This window comes from Tenrec ecaudatus, chromosome 13 (genome assembly GCF_050624435.1).
Source record: "Tenrec ecaudatus isolate mTenEca1 chromosome 13, mTenEca1.hap1, whole genome shotgun sequence".
In the NCBI taxonomy this organism is placed as follows: domain Eukaryota; kingdom Metazoa; phylum Chordata; class Mammalia; order Afrosoricida; family Tenrecidae; genus Tenrec; species Tenrec ecaudatus.
This window is the reverse complement of record NC_134542.1, coordinates 92,997,510-93,018,995: the sequence shown is the minus strand read 5'-3', so window position 1 is coordinate 93,018,995 and position 21,486 is coordinate 92,997,510. Positions and strand designations below refer to the sequence as shown.

At 38.7% G+C, this 21,486-nt stretch overlaps 1 protein-coding gene across 1 annotated transcript in view; it reads left to right on the top strand.

Moving 5' to 3' along the window:
- ACVR2A (activin A receptor type 2A) overlaps positions 1-19,052 on the top strand; it is a 105,109-nt gene extending 86,057 nt beyond the window's left edge. The window contains exons 5-11 of the mRNA XM_075529841.1: positions 2,208-2,351; positions 4,565-4,708; positions 5,721-5,866; positions 7,774-7,888; positions 10,536-10,674; positions 14,243-14,373; positions 15,262-19,052. Coding sequence (XP_075385956.1) covers positions 2,208-2,351; positions 4,565-4,708; positions 5,721-5,866; positions 7,774-7,888; positions 10,536-10,674; positions 14,243-14,373; positions 15,262-15,456 — 1,014 coding nt within the window. The 3' untranslated portion in view covers positions 15,457-19,052. The remainder of the gene's footprint in view (positions 1-2,207; positions 2,352-4,564; positions 4,709-5,720; positions 5,867-7,773; positions 7,889-10,535; positions 10,675-14,242; positions 14,374-15,261) is intronic.
- Positions 19,053-21,486: the final 2,434 nt, after the last annotated feature.

Sequence of the window (21,486 nt, the reverse complement as noted above, 5' to 3'; positions counted from 1 at the left end):
TCCCTCCCTCCCTCCCTCCCTCCCTCCCTCCCTTCCTTCCTTCCTTCATTCTTTTCTTGTGTTTGTTTTCTAGAGAGCCATTATCAGCCTCTGGCTGAATAGTGTGTGGCATAGTTTGTTTTGAAATTCTTCCTTCTAAAAAGTTTAGCTTAATTGTGTTCTTTTTGAAGTTGTACAAGAATTCTTGTACCTTGAAGACTGAATGGTTTTCTTTGCCATTAGAAGATAATTTCTAGCCCCCTGGCCCCTTTCTTTCTGTCTGCATATTTATGTGTATAACACATTCCTTTTGGTAGAGTCTCCCATGACATATGGAGCCGTCAGTGTAGGAGTTGGGGAGAAAGGTGTAGGATTAAAGAAACCTCTCTAGAAATTCTCGGATCCTGCCCCAGTGAGCATCCTAACTCTAGAGAGGAAACTTAGGAGATTTAGACCTGATCTCTTTGACGGGTCATGCCGTTATCCTAACAGGCATATTTTGAGTACAAGAAAGATGTGCAACTTTTGTAGACATTTAAGAAATAAGTATCTTAGATGGAAACAAGTAATAGGTAATCTTCTAGTTAATCTTCCAGCTTTAAAATGGGAATTCTAAACTCCTTTTAAAGATCATCTGCTTTAGGTTAAGACAAGAAAGTGCATATTTGTACTAGTTATACTTCACAATGTTTCTATTTTGAGGGCCATCTAATGCCGGTGCCTCTTTGATTAGTACCAGTACAATGAGACAGTAGAAGTCTAGAGGCCTTAGAAGAAGAGATAGGGGAAGAGAGGTAGAGATAGAGTATTGACACACAGGGACCCAAGATTTATAGGTGTCTTACGTGGCACCTGGAGCCCTGGTGACATAGTGTTTATAAGTTGAGCTGCTAACCACAAGGTCAGCAGTTTGCAACTTCCAGCCCCTCTGATGGAGAAAGTTGAGATTTTCTATTCCCGTAGGGTTTATAGTTTTGGAAATTCACTGGGGCTGTTTTACCCTTTCCATGAATCCGAATTGACTTGAAGGCAGTTGTATGGTTTTGTTTTTGTTAGGTGTCACTTATATAATAGTGCCTATTATTGCCACAGAAATGTTAGTTAGTCTTCATAATACTCATGCAGCCCCTGACACATTTTTACTGCATTTCTTGAATTCTACAGTATGTGCTGCTTTAGTTACAGATATTGTACTGATAAGCATGCTTTCAATGAAGTGCTGCCACTTTATATACTTTGTATAGGGAGGATTCCCTTGTGATTTTAAAATGCTTTATTATTTATAGATTATTGTTGCTTTGCTTTATCCACTATAGTACTATACCTTTTAGTTTACCATACTTTGTTTTCTACTATCATGATAATATATTTTCTGGATTATTCTTCTTTTCTTGCCAGTCAGTCCTAGGGCACAATTTTTTTTAGGGGGGTTGTTTTGTTAAAATCTCAGATCAGTTTGGGGAAGTAATTGTAAGCACAGGTATAACTTGTTAATATGCTTGAAAATTAGAATGAGCCAAACAGTTTGGCTGTAGTCATATTAGCGTTTATAGTTCTTTTATGTGCACTGTATTTGATATACCTATCTGAAATGTACTTTAAAATGTCTATGGTTGTTTCTGAGAGTAATGAAGAAAAGATTTACAGTTGGGGAAGGTAGAAAATTTTGAAGAGAAATTTAGTTTGAAAAATAGTTTCCTGTTTCTGGAACTTTTCAAATCTTGTAAGGAGTGCAAAATGAGTGAAACAATGAAATACCAATAGTATCCTAAAATTTACAGAGAATCTTAATTGGGAAAAATAATAAAACTGGATGAAAAGATGATAGGTGGTTTCCGCTTCTCTACATATATAGAGGAACTCTGTTGGTGCTGTTGGGTGTTTGCTAACCACAAGGTCAGCAGTTCAAACCTACCAGTTCCTCCTTTGGAGAAAGATGCAGCTTTCTGCTCAGTAAAGATGTGTGTCATTGCAAACCCTATGGGTTATACATATATAGCAATAGTGTGGAATATGATATGAAAATTGTTCATCCAAGTTGCCTGCCTTGTGATTTCTATGGCTGATTAGTAATGCTTGAGAACTTAATTATGGCAAGATTCAAACTTTTCACTTGTACTTGTTTATGGCTTCTGTCAATTCTTCCACATGCTCACCTGTTCTATCATTTTCAAATGGATATGTATCATGTGCAGCTTATTTACAATATTACTATTGTTTATCTATAGGATCCAGGACCTCCCCCACCTTCTCCATTACTAGGGTTGAAGCCACTGCAATTGCTAGAAGTGAAAGCAAGGGGAAGATTTGGGTGTGTCTGGAAAGCCCAGTTGCTCAATGAATATGTGGCTGTCAAAATATTTCCAATACAGGTATGTTTATTGCAGTTTTAAAGTCTGTATACAGTTTTGGAAGATGTAACTGGGTAGGCCGTTGTAACTCAGAAGCATTTTGAAAGCTGTGTGTTTCAAAGTGGTTCTGGTGAAACTAAGAAAAGCCATTATCCCTTTTATGTGTGCTTCTTCATCTGAGAAATGGGATTATTAGAATACCAATCATTATTTTTGCTTGCAATGGTGTGATTACAAGAAATTATTTTATAGGGGATATTTACCAATAAAAATTCTACAGAAATGCTAACATTAAAATTTCAATAAGTGAAACTTTTCATCAGAATGCTAAATTTTAATGTCCCACTAAACTAGCTAAAAACAGGAAATCAAGGAGTGAAGAGAGTATTGTGCCTAGTTTTAGAAATAGCTATTTTTGAGGTATATGCCAGGCTTGAATTCATTTTTTCTCTTATTTTGAGTGTTTGTAGAATCACTCCAGTTTTTATTTGGTGAATTTCCAAAAGCATTGAATCAAACCCCCAAATAATTGGTTACTGTTGAATTGGTTTTCTTTCAAAGGGGCTTGGCCCGCCCATAAACTCTGGTCTGTATTGGTCCCTCTGGCCTGCTCTTTTGGTTTACTTTGTTGGATTGGTAGGATAGCTCTGTGATGACCATGACAGCTACAGTGCTGAGAGCTCTTCCTGGAGAGGCTCTTTCTTAGAAAGAGTGGGGAAAAGTGGATTGACTTTGGTTGTTGATATTAGCAATGCTCACTCAAAAACTCATGCGTGTCAATTCTGACTCAGTTACCCTGTAGGCGCCCTCATGGTGTAGTGGATTACACATTGGGATGTTGTGCGAAAGGTCAGCAGTTGAAGAAGCTGCTCTGTGAGGGAAAGATAGGGTTTCCTATTCTCCTAAAGAGTTAGAGTTTCCAAAACCCACAGACGCATTCCTGCCCAGTCCTGTAGGATTTCTTTTTATATATTAATCAATGCAGACAGTATATGCCAGTGCTTCCCAAATAGGTGATAACTGTGTCCCGTGTGTGTGTGTGTGTGTGTGTGTTTGTGTGTGTGTGTGTGTGTGTGTGTGTCTGTCTGTCTCCAGGGCGCTGCAAAAGCAGACACCTACAAATTACCCTGGATTAATCATGGGTAATTGTCAGAGGGACAGTGAGTAATTTTCCCCCTGAAAAGGGGTGATATGCCAAATAAGTTTGGGAACTGCTGTTGTAAACACTAGTATTCAGAGGAAGAGCCTATTCTATTGTTCCAAGATCCATAGATAGTAAAATCAGGGAGGAAAATGCATTGTATGAAAAAGATTAAATTAGGGAAAGGTGTTCGGGTTATACTGATTTAAGAGGAGCTGTAATAACTGTAGCTAAACTTAACATGTTGATAAATCCTTTTGTGGGTTTGTCAGGTAATGGTGCTTTACAAATAATAATCAGAAATAGTATATGTGTATGTATTACATTGGTACATATGTAATGCAACATCTGATATATAACATAGGATCCAGTGGTCAGACCTGTGAGGCAGGCAGTAGTGCTCTTGGGGAGACTTGAGTGATCATGCCATTTGCCAAAGGTGAGTGGGAGACTCAGCTTTCAGACTTAGGTAGTTTGGATCCATTGTGCTAGTGTGCCTCTCATTTTCACTATGCTTTTCATAGTGAAAACAAATGAGCAATTTTTTTATAAGTGGATGTGTTAGGCCTAGATCATGGCAAACACAACTGAATATGTGGCGTGCTTCAATAATTGCATTACATATTTATGTCCCAGTTCTCTCGTGTTGAACTTTCTGAGGAATGTTTGATAATACATCACGCATTGAAAAAAATAAATTTATTTAAATGAAGAGATTCTATCTGAATTTGATCTTCGGACATATTATTTTAAGTAGGACAATGAGTTGTTCACATCATGATAAAATTACACTGAAGTACTAACTTGTAAGCAGAATATGTTCTCACTGTAAGATAAAGAAACACAACCGTTCTAGTTAATCCTACCTGTGCGTGCAAACGAGAAATACAGAAATGCTTATTTTGAGGGGATGAGCATTTTGGTATGGAACTATTAGCTATTTTCAGAGTTGGTTTTTTTAACCCAAGAGAAAGCAAAAGAAAGTTATGATGCTTTATTTTTTGCCTTACAGCATTATTTGAATAATTTCTTAGACATGGTTTATTAATCTGTGTTCTTTGTGTTCTTACCATCCCCTCCACCCAAACTCTAGGACAAACAATCATGGCAAAATGAGTATGAAGTCTATAGCTTGCCTGGTATGAAGCATGAGAATATATTGCAATTTATTGGTGCAGAAAAGCGAGGCACCAATGTCGATGTGGATCTTTGGCTAATCACAGCGTTTCATGAAAAGGTCAAGCGCTTTTCCACTTAAATTTCATTTTGTAAAACCAGGTTGACCTCCCTACTTAATATTGGCTACCGCTCCCTCAGGCATATTTTTTCTGGAGATCATAGGTTGTTTGGGCTGACTGTTATATAACTGAAAATTAAAATCCCTCTTAAATCTATGTTACAAATTAATTTATTTTAATAAAGAGCAAGGATGGCAGCTTTTTACCCAACCCTCTATTCATAACCACAGTCTTACCTGTTGCCCCTTTTCCTGTGCTGCAGTTATCTCTCTCAGCAATACAGATACTTTTTATAAGTAAGATACTACAAATAAGAATTAGTATAGCCAATTTTTAGTAATTTTCATTCATCATTTAAATATATTTTGTGTGAAGTTTTTATGTGGGTTTTGCATCTTAAAACTCCTTAATCAACCTAGTCGAGTGACAAATCAGAGTTATGAACTTTATCTGAGAGGAGATTTGTCATAGACTTTCAGATAGTTATCACTAAAGCAGACTTGTTATTTTGCCTCAAATTTTTCTACTCTCCGAGTTGCTATGACGGCAATGCTTATGAAGTAGGGGATTATATTCTCTTCGGTAATAGTTTTGATAATTGTCAGGTGTAAGAGACTCTTGCTTTATTGCTTGTGGACTTTATTCTTTACCAAAAGAAAGGCAATGATCTCGAGAAAAATATTCTTTATATTTATCTGTAGGTCTTCATTTGTATTCTTAGTGCGGTAAGATGCCTTTGTGGTCAGTACATGTTAATTTTAAAAACATGCTCTGGAACTCTGGATTTTCAGCTTTTTATTTTACACTTTTAAATAGAGAGGACTTGCCTAACTGTCTTTTTATAAACCCTTTAAGATTAGTGCCATTCTTCTCTGGAAAAATGTTTATTGTAGGTGAATTGGAGGGAGGAAACCTTGAATCGTTTCAGAAAGACTGCTTTTTTGGGTAGTATCAGTCACTGAAATGGAAGCTGTGTTATCTTCTAATCATCTTTGTTTGTTTCTCCCTTAGGGTTCACTCTCGGACTTTCTTAAGGCTAATGTGGTCTCTTGGCATGAATTGTGCCACATTGCAGAAACCATGGCTAGAGGATTAGCCTATTTACATGAGGATATACCTGGCCTAAAAGATGGCCACAAACCTGCCATATCTCACAGGTAGATTTAAATTTATGCTGTCTCTCTAATAACTCAGTATTTGTGTATTATTAAAACTTTAACCCCCCCACCCAGACAAAATTGTTTCTCCTCCCTAGATATGTAACTGTGTTGTCAGAGGCAGTAGATTTCCTTTCTTTCTATAAAAAAAAATCCACTGTGATACTGACACACAATGGATAATGCACATATTAGCATCATCAACAAAGTTTAACAATTATTTTACTGTGTAAATTAGCTCATTTCTGAAAGCAAGATTAAGAATGAACACATATTTTCTCACTTTCAAATACGAGAGGAGTCTGTTTTACCCTGACATGATTATAACGAGTTGTTGTGTCATTAGGTGCCAGGGAGTTGATTCTGACCCACAGTGATCCTATGCACACACGATGAAACAATGCGCGGTCTTGCTCCATACCCCGATTGCTCTTATACTTGAGCTCGCTGTGGGGTCTCCTGTGCCACCGCATGAAAGCCTTCCTTTTTTGCTGCCCCTCTGCTTTACCCAGCATGACGGCCTTCTCTGGGGACTGGGGACTAAGGAGCGACTGTGTCACTGTTTGCCTGAGTTCTATAGACTGTGCAAATGTGTGGATCATAATAATCTATGCATAATATTGCCAAGAATGGGAATTCTAGAGCATTTACTTGGGTTCATGAGGAACAGTGCTAGTTTAAGAGGCAGTTGAGCTAACAAAAGAAGGGGAAACTGTGATTTAAGAGCAGGAAAAATGCTTCGTGATTATATCTGTATGAAGAAGTATATGACATTAGAATTAGAGGAAAGACATTAATCTACAACATGCAGATAACACAGCCTTGCTTGCTGCGAGCTGAAGGGACTTTGGAAATAACTGATGAAGATTTTTAAAAATTATAACCTTCAGTATGTAGATTGTAGCTCAACGTTAAAAACATACAAATAGAAACCTTGCAACTGAACCAATAGGTAATATCCTGATAAACAGAAAAGATTGAAATTGTTAAGAATTTCATTTTACTTGCATCTACAAACACCTATGGAAGCAGCATTCAAGAAATCAAATGACGTTCTTCATTGGTTAAATATGCAAAATATCTCTTTAAAGTGTTAAAAAGTGAAGGTGTCACGTTAAGGTCTAAGGTGGTCTAAGGTGGGCTTGACTAAGGGGTGTTCAGTTGCTTTATATGCATAAGAAAGTTTGTGGGAGAGTAGAGGGTGAGTGGGTTGGAAAGAGGGATCCGATTACAAGGATCTACATGTGACTTCCTCCCTGGGGGACGGACAACAGAAAAATGGGTGAAGGGAGACGACGGACAGGGCAAGATATGACAAAATAATAATTTGTAAATTATCAAGGGTTCATGAGAGAGAGGGGAGCAGGGAGGGAGGGGATAAAATGACCTGAGGCCAACGACTTAAGTGGAGAGCAAATGTTTTGAAAATGATGAGGGCAATGAATGTACAGATGTGCTTGGCACAAATGATGTATGTATGGATTGTGACAAGAGTTGTATGAGCCCCTTAAAAAACGATTTAAAACAAAAAAGAAAAGTAATTCTGGGACTGGTAGATGAAGTAATGTAGGTAACATGCAGTGAGTTGCCAGCTAGTCAGTTACAACACATAGGCTAACATGTAGCATGAACGGTTTGCGACCGAGAATTCTTTATAAAGGTAATTAGTGGACAGGATTCCTTGTTATATTGTCTATGTTATGAAAAGGAGTTTGTCATTTTACTCTTGTCAGAAGCATATGGGAATTTTGCATAACTGTCCTTTGTCTCTGTTTCTTTGAGCTTTGTACCTTCAAATACTATTCTGTTACCGCACACAAACTTATTCTTTCCCACTTTCAAAAAATGTTTTAATAAGATAATATGTTTAAACTTACTTTAAATACTCCCATTTTTTAATTTGCAAGGGACATCAAGAGTAAGAATGTGCTGTTGAAAAACAATCTGACAGCGTGCATTGCTGACTTTGGTTTGGCATTAAAGTTTGAAGCTGGCAAGTCAGCAGGGGACACCCATGGACAGGTAAGAAAGAGAATTTCAGAATGTAAGAAAAAAATAAGCATGTTCCATGTTTTCTTAGGATGATACGTCAGGATTGAAAGTAAAATTGTTGTAGTTATTCAATCAGCATCTAATAAAATTACTTTCTTAAGCACTGCATATTGCATTTTCTTAGGATGACGTTTCCATATGGTGGTAGCGTTAGGACCCTCAGGTGATTTTGTTCAAACAGTTGGATAGATGACATGGGATTGTCTACTTATAAAACTAATCAAAGAAGAATCTGGCCCCTGTGAATAGTCTTCAGGCTTGTAAATTTTTGTATCTAACCTATTACTCAGTAGTTTTCATTTGCTAATTCTCTCCCCATTCTAAGAGGAATGGAAGAACAATCATCAATCACTAACCTTCCTGTAGTGCACTAAGTTCCCTTGCTTATTTTCCCAGACAATTATTGTAGTTTCTTGATTCTTGTTCTTTATTATTTCATTAATCCTTTAACCGGCTTCATGGCTTTCTTTGAGTTCCCTTGTAAAGCCTCGGTTGGGTGTGCAACTTTTGTGAAGGAATGGGTCACCTTTAGGAAGGCCAAAGGAGGAAAGAACATCATCCATATTTTTATTCTCAGAAACACTGAAGCTAGGGAAGATGTTCCTACTCCTACTGGATCATCTTGTAATCACGAAAACCAGTTTTTCTGGTCACGCAGTCAAATGATCCAGATTTGGGCTGTATCATTTCTTCATCTTTCAGATGGTGTTAATTATTTGGTCAGCTTATTCCCAGCTTCTTTTTTGCAATATATCCTGTTGATCCCAAAGAACACAGTAAACAGATGTTGGCAATATTGACTAACAATTTCAAAGTGTAATTTAGAGTAATGGTCAACAGGCAGCGAGCTATAGAAAAGTTGACACCACACATCTGGAAGTGAAGGTGGTTTTGTGGAATCTGTTACTGAGATGGATAAGGTTGTTTGGGAAGCCTAGAGACAGACTTCTGAGCTGATTGGTATAATACAGGACTAATTGTTGGCAGCACTTGCATCGTCTGTTCCTCATACTCCTGTTAGGTAAAAAAGATTCAGTAGTACTGTCTTTCAACTCCCTCATGGGCTTACTCCATGAGAGGAAATACCTCATTTTATAGTAACTCTTTAGATTTTGAGGACAAGAACATTTCAGACCTACTTAAAGGGGCTTGCATGCTGTCACATACATTTTATATTGCAAGGAATGACCACTAGGGAAAAAATTACAGATTTTATCTACTAACATTTTCAGTGTACAGAAGAGTACATTTTATACAAAGAGACAGATAAACCATCTCACAATAAAAGAAATACTTTACTGGAATAAATTGGTAGGCTTTTGGGAAATATTCTTATACTGCAGTTAAAATAGTTATTAAAAAATGTAAAGTCATTTTCCCCTCCCCTTCAAAGTATTTTCTGTATTAAATGAATTAAATACGTGTACCTTAGGGTCTTGGTGATTTATTTTTTCCTGTTACATAAATATAAGAAGTCTTGTAAAAGCTCGTGGAGATTGGAATTGACCGATAATGGACATTTCCATGAATTTTTGAAGCCCCTCGTGTTTGTTGGTAATAGTCCAGCTTCTCGTCTAGCATCTGTGCACAGTCATCAGGGAACCACCCCCTCAGGGCTGCCCCTGAATCGACTAAAAAAGTTGATTTGGGTCTACCCAGCCATCTCAGCACCATGCCCTCAGCCTTTATAGATGAATGCTGTCCAGCACCAACCAAAGCCTGTGACATCATAGTTACTGTCTTCAGAAATACTAGGTTACTAGGGAGTGATATTTGTTAAGGACTCTTTAAGGTAGAAGGAAAAACTCATGAATAAATAAATGTACACAGTAACTTTGTCATTTATTTATTTTGCTAATACTTTTTAAAAGTTTAATGATATTGATTAGTTTTTCTAATACAGAGGAAAAAACCCTTACCAAAATTTTTTTCGCTGGACACAGTGGATGTATGTATGGATTATGATAAGAGTTGTATGAGCCCCTAATAAAATTATTTTAAAAAATTTTTAAGATACATTTTAGACATATATGTGAAAAATATGTTCAACTTCTCTATCCCATCTTTTTCCACACAGCAAACCACTGTTCAGTTTCTCAGGATTTCTTCCAGGAAAAGGGAAAATAATTCTAAGACTTGTACCAGTATATATACACAAGGGAGCTTAAAAAATGTGTAATAAAATTTCATTGTCTTTTAATATAGTTTTTCTATGAACTTTTTGAAGCTCCCTTTATGGCTATCCGTGTGTATATTTTAAAGAATCCTCTAAAAGGTTCTCACTACTCATACAGCTTTGTTTCTTGTTTTGCTCTTTGTTAACTCAACAGTAGTTTTAGTTTTTAATGTCATCAACATGTGAAGAGCTAGCTGATGTGTTTAAGGAAAGCCCTTACTTGTGGGTATTTTGGGTTGTTTATAGTGGTCTGGCTGTGGCACTCCCTGGTGTAGAATTGATGTCTGCTTGACCCCACAATGTGATCTTCATAATTCAGTTACTGTTACCTACCTGGTATCAGAACTCATTTCATTTTCTTTGATTCTTTGCACAAAGTTGTAAGATGTTAGTTCATGAAGTTAATGAATGAGTGCTGTTTACTTTCAACATCTTTTTCAGGTTGGTACCCGGAGGTATATGGCTCCAGAGGTATTAGAGGGTGCTATAAACTTCCAAAGGGATGCATTTTTGAGGATAGATATGTACGCCATGGGATTAGTCTTGTGGGAACTGGCTTCTCGCTGCACTGCTGCAGATGGTAAGGGAAATAACATTTTTTTAAAAGATATATGCCTACTACACATGTCTGAAAAAGGATGATTATGCTGAAAATAAATGTAATAACTTAAAGTATACTTTTTTTTACATAAATGGTAGGATGCTGTAGCCTACAGAAGCTTTGAGAGGCAAAGGAGCGTAGTGTGGGTCAGGATAGGTCCTTCCTTTCTAGTTACCAGATACTGTGTTGGGCATATCACATGCCTTTAGCTTCTTTTCTAAAGCAGCTTTGGAAATTTAATTGCTCGTTTTACAGAGGAGGAAATTGAAGACTCTGTGATTAAGAAAGTAATGTGTCTAAAATTATATAGCCAGAAGCTGGTCAATGGTGAAAGCAAGATGTGAAAGCTCTGATTCATATGCAGGATAGGACTTCTGTTTGGCCAAGTCACATGACACCCCCCCCCCACCCCTCAGTCAAAAGTCAGCACTTGTGGTGAGAGGAGATGCCTGTTGAGTGGGGGGTGGGGGTGGGGAGGTTGGATTGCTTCTAAAGATACTCAGGCATTGCTGCTTCAGTACTTAAAGGATGCCAACAGAAATCCCAGGAACCAGGCTGAACAGTCTGCCCTTTGCGACAGACCCCCGAGACCCATTTGGGTAGTTGGAGACAGGTTAAATGTTGTCGCCTTGAAGTAGGATTCCTGCGGGTGCAGTGGGTTCCTTTAGGGCTACTAACCAGAAGACCGGCAGTTTGAAACTCATCAGGTGCTCTTTGGGAGAAAGAGATTTCCCTACAGCCTAGGAAACCCCGTGGAACACTTCTCCACTGTCCTGCGAGGTTGCTTTGATGGACTCTGTCGAAGTGTATTTGGTTTCTAAAAAAGCTTTGAAGGTTTGATCTAGTGCAGACACTGTTGTCCACATTAGTCACATTCCTTAGTACAGAACCTCATATCCAAGGCATGCTGTTCTCTGTTGTTCATATTCAAGTCCTCTATTGCCTTTTTAGGAGGCGGGGAGAGGTAGGCTTGAAGACAGTATTTCTGGTATGACAAAACTAATTAGGATGTGCCAGGTTCTCTGTCATTAGTGCTCCTTTGTAAGGGGTGCCCCCTGGATTTTCAAATATATTACAGTGTGAGAATGTGAGGTAAGCATCCTATCCTGACTGTTAAACACTCAGGCAAATGTAAATCAACTTGATCTGGCTTTCTATTCAAATTTATAATTGACTAAAAACGTCCTGTGCATTATCAAAGCTGTATAAGAAATTGTGTTGAATATATAAAAAGTTGTAACTGACTTAACCTGTGTTAATAAAAATACTTTATTTGCAGCAAGTACTGCAATAGTCTTGTCATCATAAGACTGGTCACCAGTCTGTGGAGTGTGATCTGGGGTTCTGTGCTTTTAAAGGGATCCTAACAGAGTGCTGAGGGATGGGCACCTGTGATTCGGGTATGGTATGGGAGTGGATCCAGAACCTCAGAAAGGTTGAAGCAATTTGGGGATAATTTTAGCTTCAAGTCTATAGGAAGAAGAGTAAGCTGTTCTGTGTATTTTAGCTCAAGTTGAAGAGGAAGTACATTTTTGTGTGTGTGCATTTATGGAAGCAAAACTAGGTCAGGTGGCAGATGTTATAGGAAGATTCATTTCATAAGAATTTTATTCATATGAACGCTCCAAAGCAAACTCTCCTTTGGATTAGGTGTTATGGTGGGTATGCATACAACTTTGTCCTTAGGTAATTTACAATGTAGTTGACTGAATATATCCTGGGAAATGAATTTTAAGCTCTGTTAGAGTTAATGGTCTAGCTCAAGGTCTGGTATAGACTTGTGAGGTTCCCTGAAGTCTATTCTGACCCATAGTGACCCTCTGCACACAGAACAAAACACCGCCCAGTCCTGTGCCACTCTCACCGTTCATCTTGTTCCTGAGCCATTGCTGCAGCCACGGTGTCAACCCATCTCCTTGAGGCCCTTCCTCTATTTCACTGCCCTCTACTTTACCAAGCCTGATGTTCTCGCCAGGGACTGGTCTTTCTTGACAACATGTCCAAAGTATGGAAGACAAAGTCTTATCATCCTTGTATCTAAGGAGCATTCTGGCTGTACTTTTTCCAAGGCAGATTTGTATGTTCTTTTAGCCGTCTATGGTAATTTCAGTATTCTTCTCCAGCACAATTCAAACTGGTGGATTCTTTTTTGGTATTCAAAAAATGTTTTGGGATGAATGTAGTACCTGAGAAATATAAAGCACTGGTGTAGGAGGTTAGGAGTGGGGCATTAGTTTTGGTTGTGGGGAAATGGGAAGATCAGGGGACTTTATATGGAAAAGGAAAAGGGATTGATACATGTTGACATTTCTTAAATACCTTGTATATGCCATGATAGATGAGATTTCAAAGTCTGATGCTTGAAGCCAGGTCATTCTGAGTTGGAAATGGAGGTACATTGTGGTTTTCTATAGGTAGGGTCTGAAATTCTACATTTCTTACAAGCTTCCAGAGGATGCCTGAACAGCTGGACTATGGGCATTCTGAATGGCAGGGATTGAGTAGAGCCATAACCTGTCAATACAGCCCAAGTAGCCTTCATGTATTCATAACATCTGGAGAGAGTTGGGTTAGGCCTCTCCACAATTCATTGTTTGCAACTTGCATTCTGTTCAGGAAGTTTGACAAACCCCAATCAGAAGCTTGAACAAGGTTTATCTATGGACCCATACATGTGGTCATTGAAGTTCCTCATTGGTGACCTATATCTGTGAAAGGGAGAAAGTCTAGTGATTAAAAGCAGAGGTGGGTCTTTAAGTTCTTTGGAGAACTGGGTTGAGATTTCAGTTCTAAACTTTTTAATGCTATGTCCTTGTGCATCTTGTGTAACCTTCCTGAGCTGCTGCTTTTAAAAATAATGGTAATGTTGCTTTCATAGCTGTGAACATGAAATGGAAATGAACATGAATCCTGCTCAGAATAAACATGCATTTAGCTCTAAGTGTACTTTTTTATACATCTGAGGAGACCTCAGACCTAAAGAATGAGGGTATTGAATAAGTCTTGTTGATGAAGGCATGTTCTGACTTGTCAGGAAACTTGATTGCACATATAATGTTGTGATTTTAAAAAATAATAATAAAAGGTAGACTTTTAGCAGCTCTTGTGAGGACAGAGAGGAGGTGTGACTGAGGGATCAAACTCCTTACGTGGTTATAAGAGATTGAACCCAAAGTCTTCAGGGAATAAAAATTTCCAGTTAACATTTTGATATAAATTGCAAGAAGGAATGGGTATCTCAAAGGGGAATTACTTCATTTGCAGATGCTTTGTGTGTGGAATCAAATGCAGGTGAAGATAAGCATTACTGATAAGAACCCCAGTAGGTAAGAAAGCTTCTTACACAATTGTTAATGAGGTAACATGCCAAATCACCAACCTTGTTTCCTAAAGGACCTGTGAGTTACAGTGAAGTGCTGTGACAGTGGACCAGGTAACAACTAGGAGAAAGGTGATACAGTGTATATCTTACAAAGTTTTACTAGCTTGGAAATCAGAGAGATTTGAATTAAAGTAATTTTTCCCTCCTCCTCCTTTTATATTTCAGGGCCTGTCGATGAGTATATGTTGCCATTTGAGGAGGAAATTGGCCAGCATCCATCCCTTGAAGACATGCAGGAAGTTGTTGTGCACAAAAAAAAGAGGCCCGCTTTAAGAGATTATTGGCAGAAACATGCTGTAAGTTATACAGTTAGCTTTTCATTTACATTTCAATAAATCACTCTTCAGAGGAATGGTTTCTCTCTGCATATTTCTCTCTTGGGCAGAGTTTCTGGGGATGTGGTCCTGATAAAGGATGTTCTAGAAAAAACAGGTGTTGTTTGCATACCCACAAGAGAGTGGGTGAAGTCATAGAGCAGTAGCCTGTTTCTATGTTCCTGTACAGATTGGCATGGTCATATTTGGAAACCTTATCAGAAGAAGGAATACTGACCCAGGGGTACTGACCCTGTAGGTAGTTGACTAACCTGCTCTTCTGACGTCGTTGTCTGAACTGCTTATGTAGGTTAAGCAGCCAGTATTCTTTCTCTTCCCCATAGGAGTTGGTTTGGATTTGGGATTGGAAGAATTTCAAGGTTTGAAGAATGCTTTAAAGTTAGAAATGAGGCAGAGGGTAGTCAGTATTGCGCTCATCAATTGATCTAGATAGAACTTGAAGCTTCTTTCAACCAGGCAGTGCATTCCAGAGGATGCTCTCTGACCTTTCTCTTGAAATGCAAACTAGAGAAGCTGATACACACTAAGAGAATAATAAAGGCAGGAAGATTTGAATTGACTTGGTTTGTGAACAGCAGAGAGATTTTTGGAATAAAAAAAATACGTATTCCTGCTGAGATACATTTCATTGTTGACAACAACAAAACCCATGCTTCCCCCGAGTGGTGTTCTTCATGGCCCTGCACATGGTAGATAGTCAATAAAAATAACTCTGTGACAAGCTCCAAGTATCAGTGGCCTGGTTTGAAACTTTTGTTGACTCACACAAATAGCAGTTTCTTCATGGCACTTCTATTTAGTTTTCTGATAGAAAAACCACTTGCTCTGACCCTGTATTCCTCCTTTCAGGGCATGGCGATGCTCTGTGAAACCATAGAAGAGTGTTGGGATCACGATGCAGAAGCCCGGTTATCTGCTGGCTGTGTAGGAGAAAGAATCACTCAGATGCAGAGACTCACAAACATCATCACCACAGAGGACATTGTAACAGTGGTCACAATGGTGACAAACGTGGACTTTCCTCCCAAAGAATCTAGTCTATGATGGTGGTACCATCGGCACGCACTGAGACCCAAGACTGAGCTGGAGCTGCTAAGCTAACTAAACTGCTTAGTTCATTTTCTGTGTGAAATGCGTTGGAGGTCTCTTGGAAATGCAGAAGACCCTCATTGAACAATGTGGCTCTGGGAGACCGACTTCATTGCCTATAGCACAGACGTGAAGGACTTGAGAGAGAAGGAGACCGGTTGCAGACTCTACGGAAACTGCGCATGTGCGAGGAGAGGGGGCCCTCTCCAGATCTCTAAGGAGCATTTGGACCTGGCTAATGGAGCATTCAAAAACTGATGTCAGATTTCTTAATGTCTGTTCGAAGACACTAATTCCTTAAATGAACTGCTATTTTTTTTAAATCAAAAACTTTTCATTTCAGATTTTAAAAAGGGTAACTTGTTTTTACTGCATTTGCTGTTGTGTTTCTATAAATGACTATTGTAATGCCAACATGACACAGCTTGTGAATGTTTAGTGTGCTGCTGTTCCGTGTACATAAACCAAGTCATCAAAGTGGGGTACAGTAAAGAGGCTTCCAAGCATTACTTTAACCTCCCTCAACAAGGTATACCTCAGTTCCACGGTTGCTAAATTATAAAATTGAAAACACTAAAATTTGAATAATAAATTGATCCATGTTTTGTAACAAGGTATTACAAATTCACTGTGTTATTTAAGAAAAAGAGAAAAAGGTAAGCTATGCTTAGTGCCAACAGTAAGTGGCTATCCATAAAGCAGTGCTTTAGTTTTTCTTGTGCTAGGCTTGTTATTTAAGGAAAAATTGTTGTTTTTTGAAATGAAACAAAAATGGTGTCATTTTCCCTTCTTCCCACATCTTAAAGCTTCATCTTATCTCTAGTTCCCCAAATATTGCATACTTACCTAAGTGTGTGTGTGTGTGTGTGTACACACACAAACACATATATAGACGTATATTTTTAGGTGTGCCATGTTTGGGAACTACTTGGAAATTTAAAGCATGGTTAAAATTTTTTTTTTTTAATGAGCTGTGACACTGGAAAGCTCTTCACTTTTATTCTTTTAAAAGATTTTTTTTTCCTATTTATGTATGTAAAATTGTAGGGTGTATCTTTTCCCCAAACTGTGTGGGACATTCTTTATCACTGTTTTAGAATCACCTCAGGAAGTGTCATTACCCAGAATCCCTCACTCTCTGCTGTGAGACTTGTAACTCTATCACTCTACTTTTGCTTGGTGCCATCTTGTCAGAGTAATATTTGACATCTGTGGTATGTCCAGAATTAGCCTAGGAGAGGGACTTTGAATTGAAGCACAGATTTCAGATGTTACTGCTTTAAGACAAATCAGGGACAACAGTTAATCTTATGCAATGACATTTAGAGGTAACCAATGTTGACATAGACAACATAGCTTGGCCTCCACCCCCAAATTGCTTTTACAACTAACTGATATTAATTTAGGATCGTTCATGCCTTATCCTTGCTAAGAAAATGGAATTGATGGTAGATAGGTGCCAAAGAGCCTTTCAAAACAATACTGCATTAGAATACAATTGGACTCATTTGTCAGATTTATCCAGGCCAAAGCAAATTGTTAGTTTCTTAAATCTCAAGATTACTGACCAACAAATAGCCAGTATTATGCTATGTACTTTTTTGTCAGGTCATTTCTAAATTCATACATTAATTTTATAAAGTAATTTTTTACACGTCATCAGAATTGACTTGATGGCAATGAGTATTTGTTTTTAAGTTTTATTTTTTATTTTAAAAATGTAAATCAGGAGCCTCACTGTGAATGTTATCTTCAGATAGTTATTTAACCACACAGTACACACTACATTTTACATGACGTGCACTTACTCTCTGGGAATAATAAACTGTATTATTTATAACATGACGTTGGGCACCAGACTCTCAGCAGGGCGGGAAGAAGGGCCGGCCACTCCATTGTTGTCCGTGTGCCACACGCCACACAGGGCACAGGACCCGAGGGTCATTGTCATTGTAGTCCTGAGAACTCGTGTTCAAGGTTGACTCCTCCTCCTTTACAAAAGTACTGGGCCTCTCAACTGCCTGATGAGGTTTTCCTTTCATTTTGAAACAAATTTAAGGGAACATACTGCGAAATGTGTATAAAAGAAAATGGTTCGTTTCCTGAAGACTTATTTCTATCTGTTGTAAACCTTTAATCCTGTTTTTAAAGTTAAGAAAACAGAAACCAAGGGATGATGTTTGGCTTTTATGTGAGCTCTGGAGGTAAATTTTATAAAACCAACTATTCACAATATAAAATGTTTTCTCTTCGTGGTAGGAAAATTTTTTAGAACTCCTGGGTATTGTACTTAGCTCTAGCTAACCAATTTTAAAACTTGTATCCTTTTGCGAACTATGTTAATAGAATACTTTTTATAAGCAGTAAATAAGAATGTTCCAGTGACTACCTGTCGTGATAATACCTAGTCTTGTTACAATTTCCTTTTGCAGGCCATTGCAGTGTTTGGTTTACAGTAAGTGCAGAGTGGGCAAGTTCGTACCAAGTTTGAGATAGGGATGCTGGGAAGAATAAGAAAAAAAAAAAGTGATTTCTTGGTTTTGGGGGAAACTGAGACCCCAGTAACTTTTTCCTCATGTGTATGGTGCTCCTGATAGTCTTATATTTTGCCTTTCTGATACCCATTGGCAAGTGCTGCTCTAACTGTACTCTTTACCTTGCTCAGATCTCCGTGTGAGGATGGCTTTATGATCAACTGCCATAGGACTGATGGATTAACCAGTGTTTGGCTTTATGCGAAGTCTATGCCCTGACACAGCTCTTGTATGTATTTTAGATGCTAGGAAGTCTTTTCGCATGTGCTGTGTGATTCTTGTTTGGGTGTTTATTACAGGTACCTTTTGGATTCCAGAACAGAGACTGTGCCTCAAAAGTGCTGGTCCTGTGAACTTGCACTATTCGTTCATGGTGACATTTTGAAAATAGAACCAGGAGAAAAATCACCGCGTTGGGATTTAAAGATAGAATCATGACATGAAATTTTGAAAGAAATTTTTCCCCTGCCTTCACCCCTAGTAACATCTACATTTCAGTAAAATGCAGGTGATAGGGAAAACCTGACCAGATGGTAGTTTAGTGGATTAAACTGATTGTTTAAAAAAAAAAAAAGGAAAAAAAAAAAGCTTCTCCACAGATATTTTCCAGTTTCTCTTTTTTACCTTTTTTAAAAATTGCTTTTTAGGAACATTTGGTATAATGTGCATAAATTATTTACCAATTTATGGGCAAAATGATACAAGTAGCATCTTGATTGAACATCATTTACCTCAGATATTGAACCAGCAGTACGTTTTGATGTCCTCTTTGTTACCTCGCAGACATGGGTAAGAAGTTATTTTAGCTTTACTCTGTATTTCTTGTCAGTGTTTTGGGCACAGGTTGTTGTACTACTGTCAAATTGTACTTGCTATTTTTTTCTGCAAGTATTTAACGAAAAGCTTAAAAAAAAGACCCATAAAACCCCACCTTGGATAAGTGATTGTTAAATATTGTACAAATAAAATGTATGCTATCCCCATTCCGTCCCCAAGTTAAATAAAAAGTGAACGTGGTGTGATTTGCACATGCAGTTTTTCTTTAGCTGTTCTTATAGCAGGACTAGTGGCCTTGTCATAGAGAGGCTCACATGTAGAGCTTTCAGTAGGAGGGAAAGGACAGGGTGAGTGGTGGCATTACACCTCCCGCCCCACAGGCTAGCTTGGCATGGGTTACTGACATTCACATTACCTTGACTTTACATATGACGAGAGAAATATGACTTAAGAAACACGGTCTGCAAAGGTAGAAATATTCTTCCTAAATAATGAATTTACCAACTGAATCGGCTGAGGTTCCAATTCTGGTATCTTGCGATAGGGTAACTAGTGCACCAGGGAAGCCAACTTTTATTCAACTATTTAAAGTGTCTAGACTCTCCTTTCATCCTCTCGATGGAAATAAGAGTGTAAAAGCCCAGTTGAGACCACTGAATCCTGTTTTTGTAGGATCGGGGTGCAGAACTGGGTCGCATGTAAGTTCTGCTGGTTAGGAAGAACCAGTGACCTCCACACCAAATGAAAGGGCCACCATGGTGGCATCTGTGTGAAGTTGTTGCAAGTCTGAATTGTTTTCTACCATGAGTTCTGCCAAACACTGATTCTCCGACAAGTTCATAAATACCATCTTAAATACACCATCATAATGCAGTGAACTGGGGCCACACAGGCGTTCATCCCACGGAGCCTTTCACAGGCAGGTGCCATGTCATCTGGAGGCTGTTTTTGGTGGGCCACCTAGAGGAGGAAACTCCAAGAGGCGCTGAAACCGCCAACACCGCCCCACCTATGAGCAGATGGAAGGAGCTAGGGCAGGTTTGCATGGGATTTTGTTTTACAAACCTACATTTCTTTCAGTGACTGGAAGAAATATTTTAGGCTATACTTGCAAGCTCACATTACTCAAGTTTCCACTAGGACATTTCCATTTTGGATTTTACTGATGGGTTAAATGAGAGAATGCTGTACATGCATTTTAGCTTCATTGTACTGGAGAGTACAGGAAGGGTGCATCATCTCTTGCCAAATGCCTTTAGAATACAGACGTATATTTAACTTGTACGGCAATTGTGTAAACTTCTCCGTTTCCTCCTCCAAATAAGCTTTCTTATGGTTTCATGTTTACCTCAATCACTGAAACTTAAACCTGCCTTAGTTTTCCTATCTGTATACCTGAATGTTGCTAACATCTTCTGGAGTACTATGCCTGGAGGCAGAAGACGGCTTTCAGTAGCATCTTAAGTTAACAAAGGATCCCTGGTGGCACTGTAGCTAAGCGTTGGACTGCTAACCAAAAGGTCAGCAGTTCAAACCCCCTAGTGGCTGCTAAGGAGAAACATGAGGCTCTTATTCTTCCACTGAGTATAGCTTCAGAAGCTCTATCTACGGCAGTGGTTCTCAGCTTTCCTAAGGCTGCAACCCTTTCATGCAGTAGTTCCTCATGTGGTGGTGACCCCCAACCATAAAATTATTCTCATTGCTACTTCATCACTGTAACTTTGCTACTGTTATGAATTGGGCAACCCCTGGGAAAAAGGGTCCTTCGACCCCTAGGTTGAGAATCAGCCGCTGCTCTAAGGTCATTTCCATTGGAATCTCCTCGATTGCTGGTTGTTTTCTTTTTAAGGTGGGAGCTGTGTAGACTAAATTCTGCAACTTTATTCAGTGTTTGTCTAAATTACACGCACACTCGCCGCCATCCAGTAGATTCCCATAGTGAGCTGTAGTACCACCTCTACAGTTGTTCAGGATTTTCTTTTAAAAAGGCACAATGACAGCACAAAGAGTGACATATGGGATAAGTAAGATGTTGCTAAGAAGGACAAGTGATCTGGAGACTTGGAAGGCTAATCTTCTCTGCAGGGAGGAAAGGATGCAATCATGGAAGGCGACTTGGATGTACAGAAACCTTCCGTCTCAAGAGGTCATAAAAAGCAAGGTAAGTTGCTGGGGCCTATTTTTTAAAAAAATAGTTGGTAAGGGAGCTATTGTCTTTTAGTGGCTTCTAGCATCCATCAAACCTGGCATGAGTTCCAGGGTTGGTCATTCCGTACCTGTGTGATTTTGGGCCCTGCCACTTCTGAGTTTCCTAATGTGACAGTGTTAGGCACACAAGGTAAGGAAGGGACTCTAATGTAAGCCTTTCCACACCACCCCCTCCCAACGGGTAATCTAATCTTTAATGAAATCACTAACATTGAGTGCTTGCTAAATCTCTAAGGCCTCTGGGTAGTACAAAAGATTTGCCCTTGACTAACCTAGTTTGGTGATTTCAGCCATCTAGCAAGGCTTTGAAGAAATGTCTAGTGATTTGCTTTGTTTTGGTAAAGATTCTTGGTAAAAAAACAAAGGAGCAGTTTTGTGTAACACATAGGGTTGACACGAGAAAGTCTTGATGGCAAGTTTGTTGTTTAAATGTCATTTTAAACATACACAAGTACTTGTAGATCTC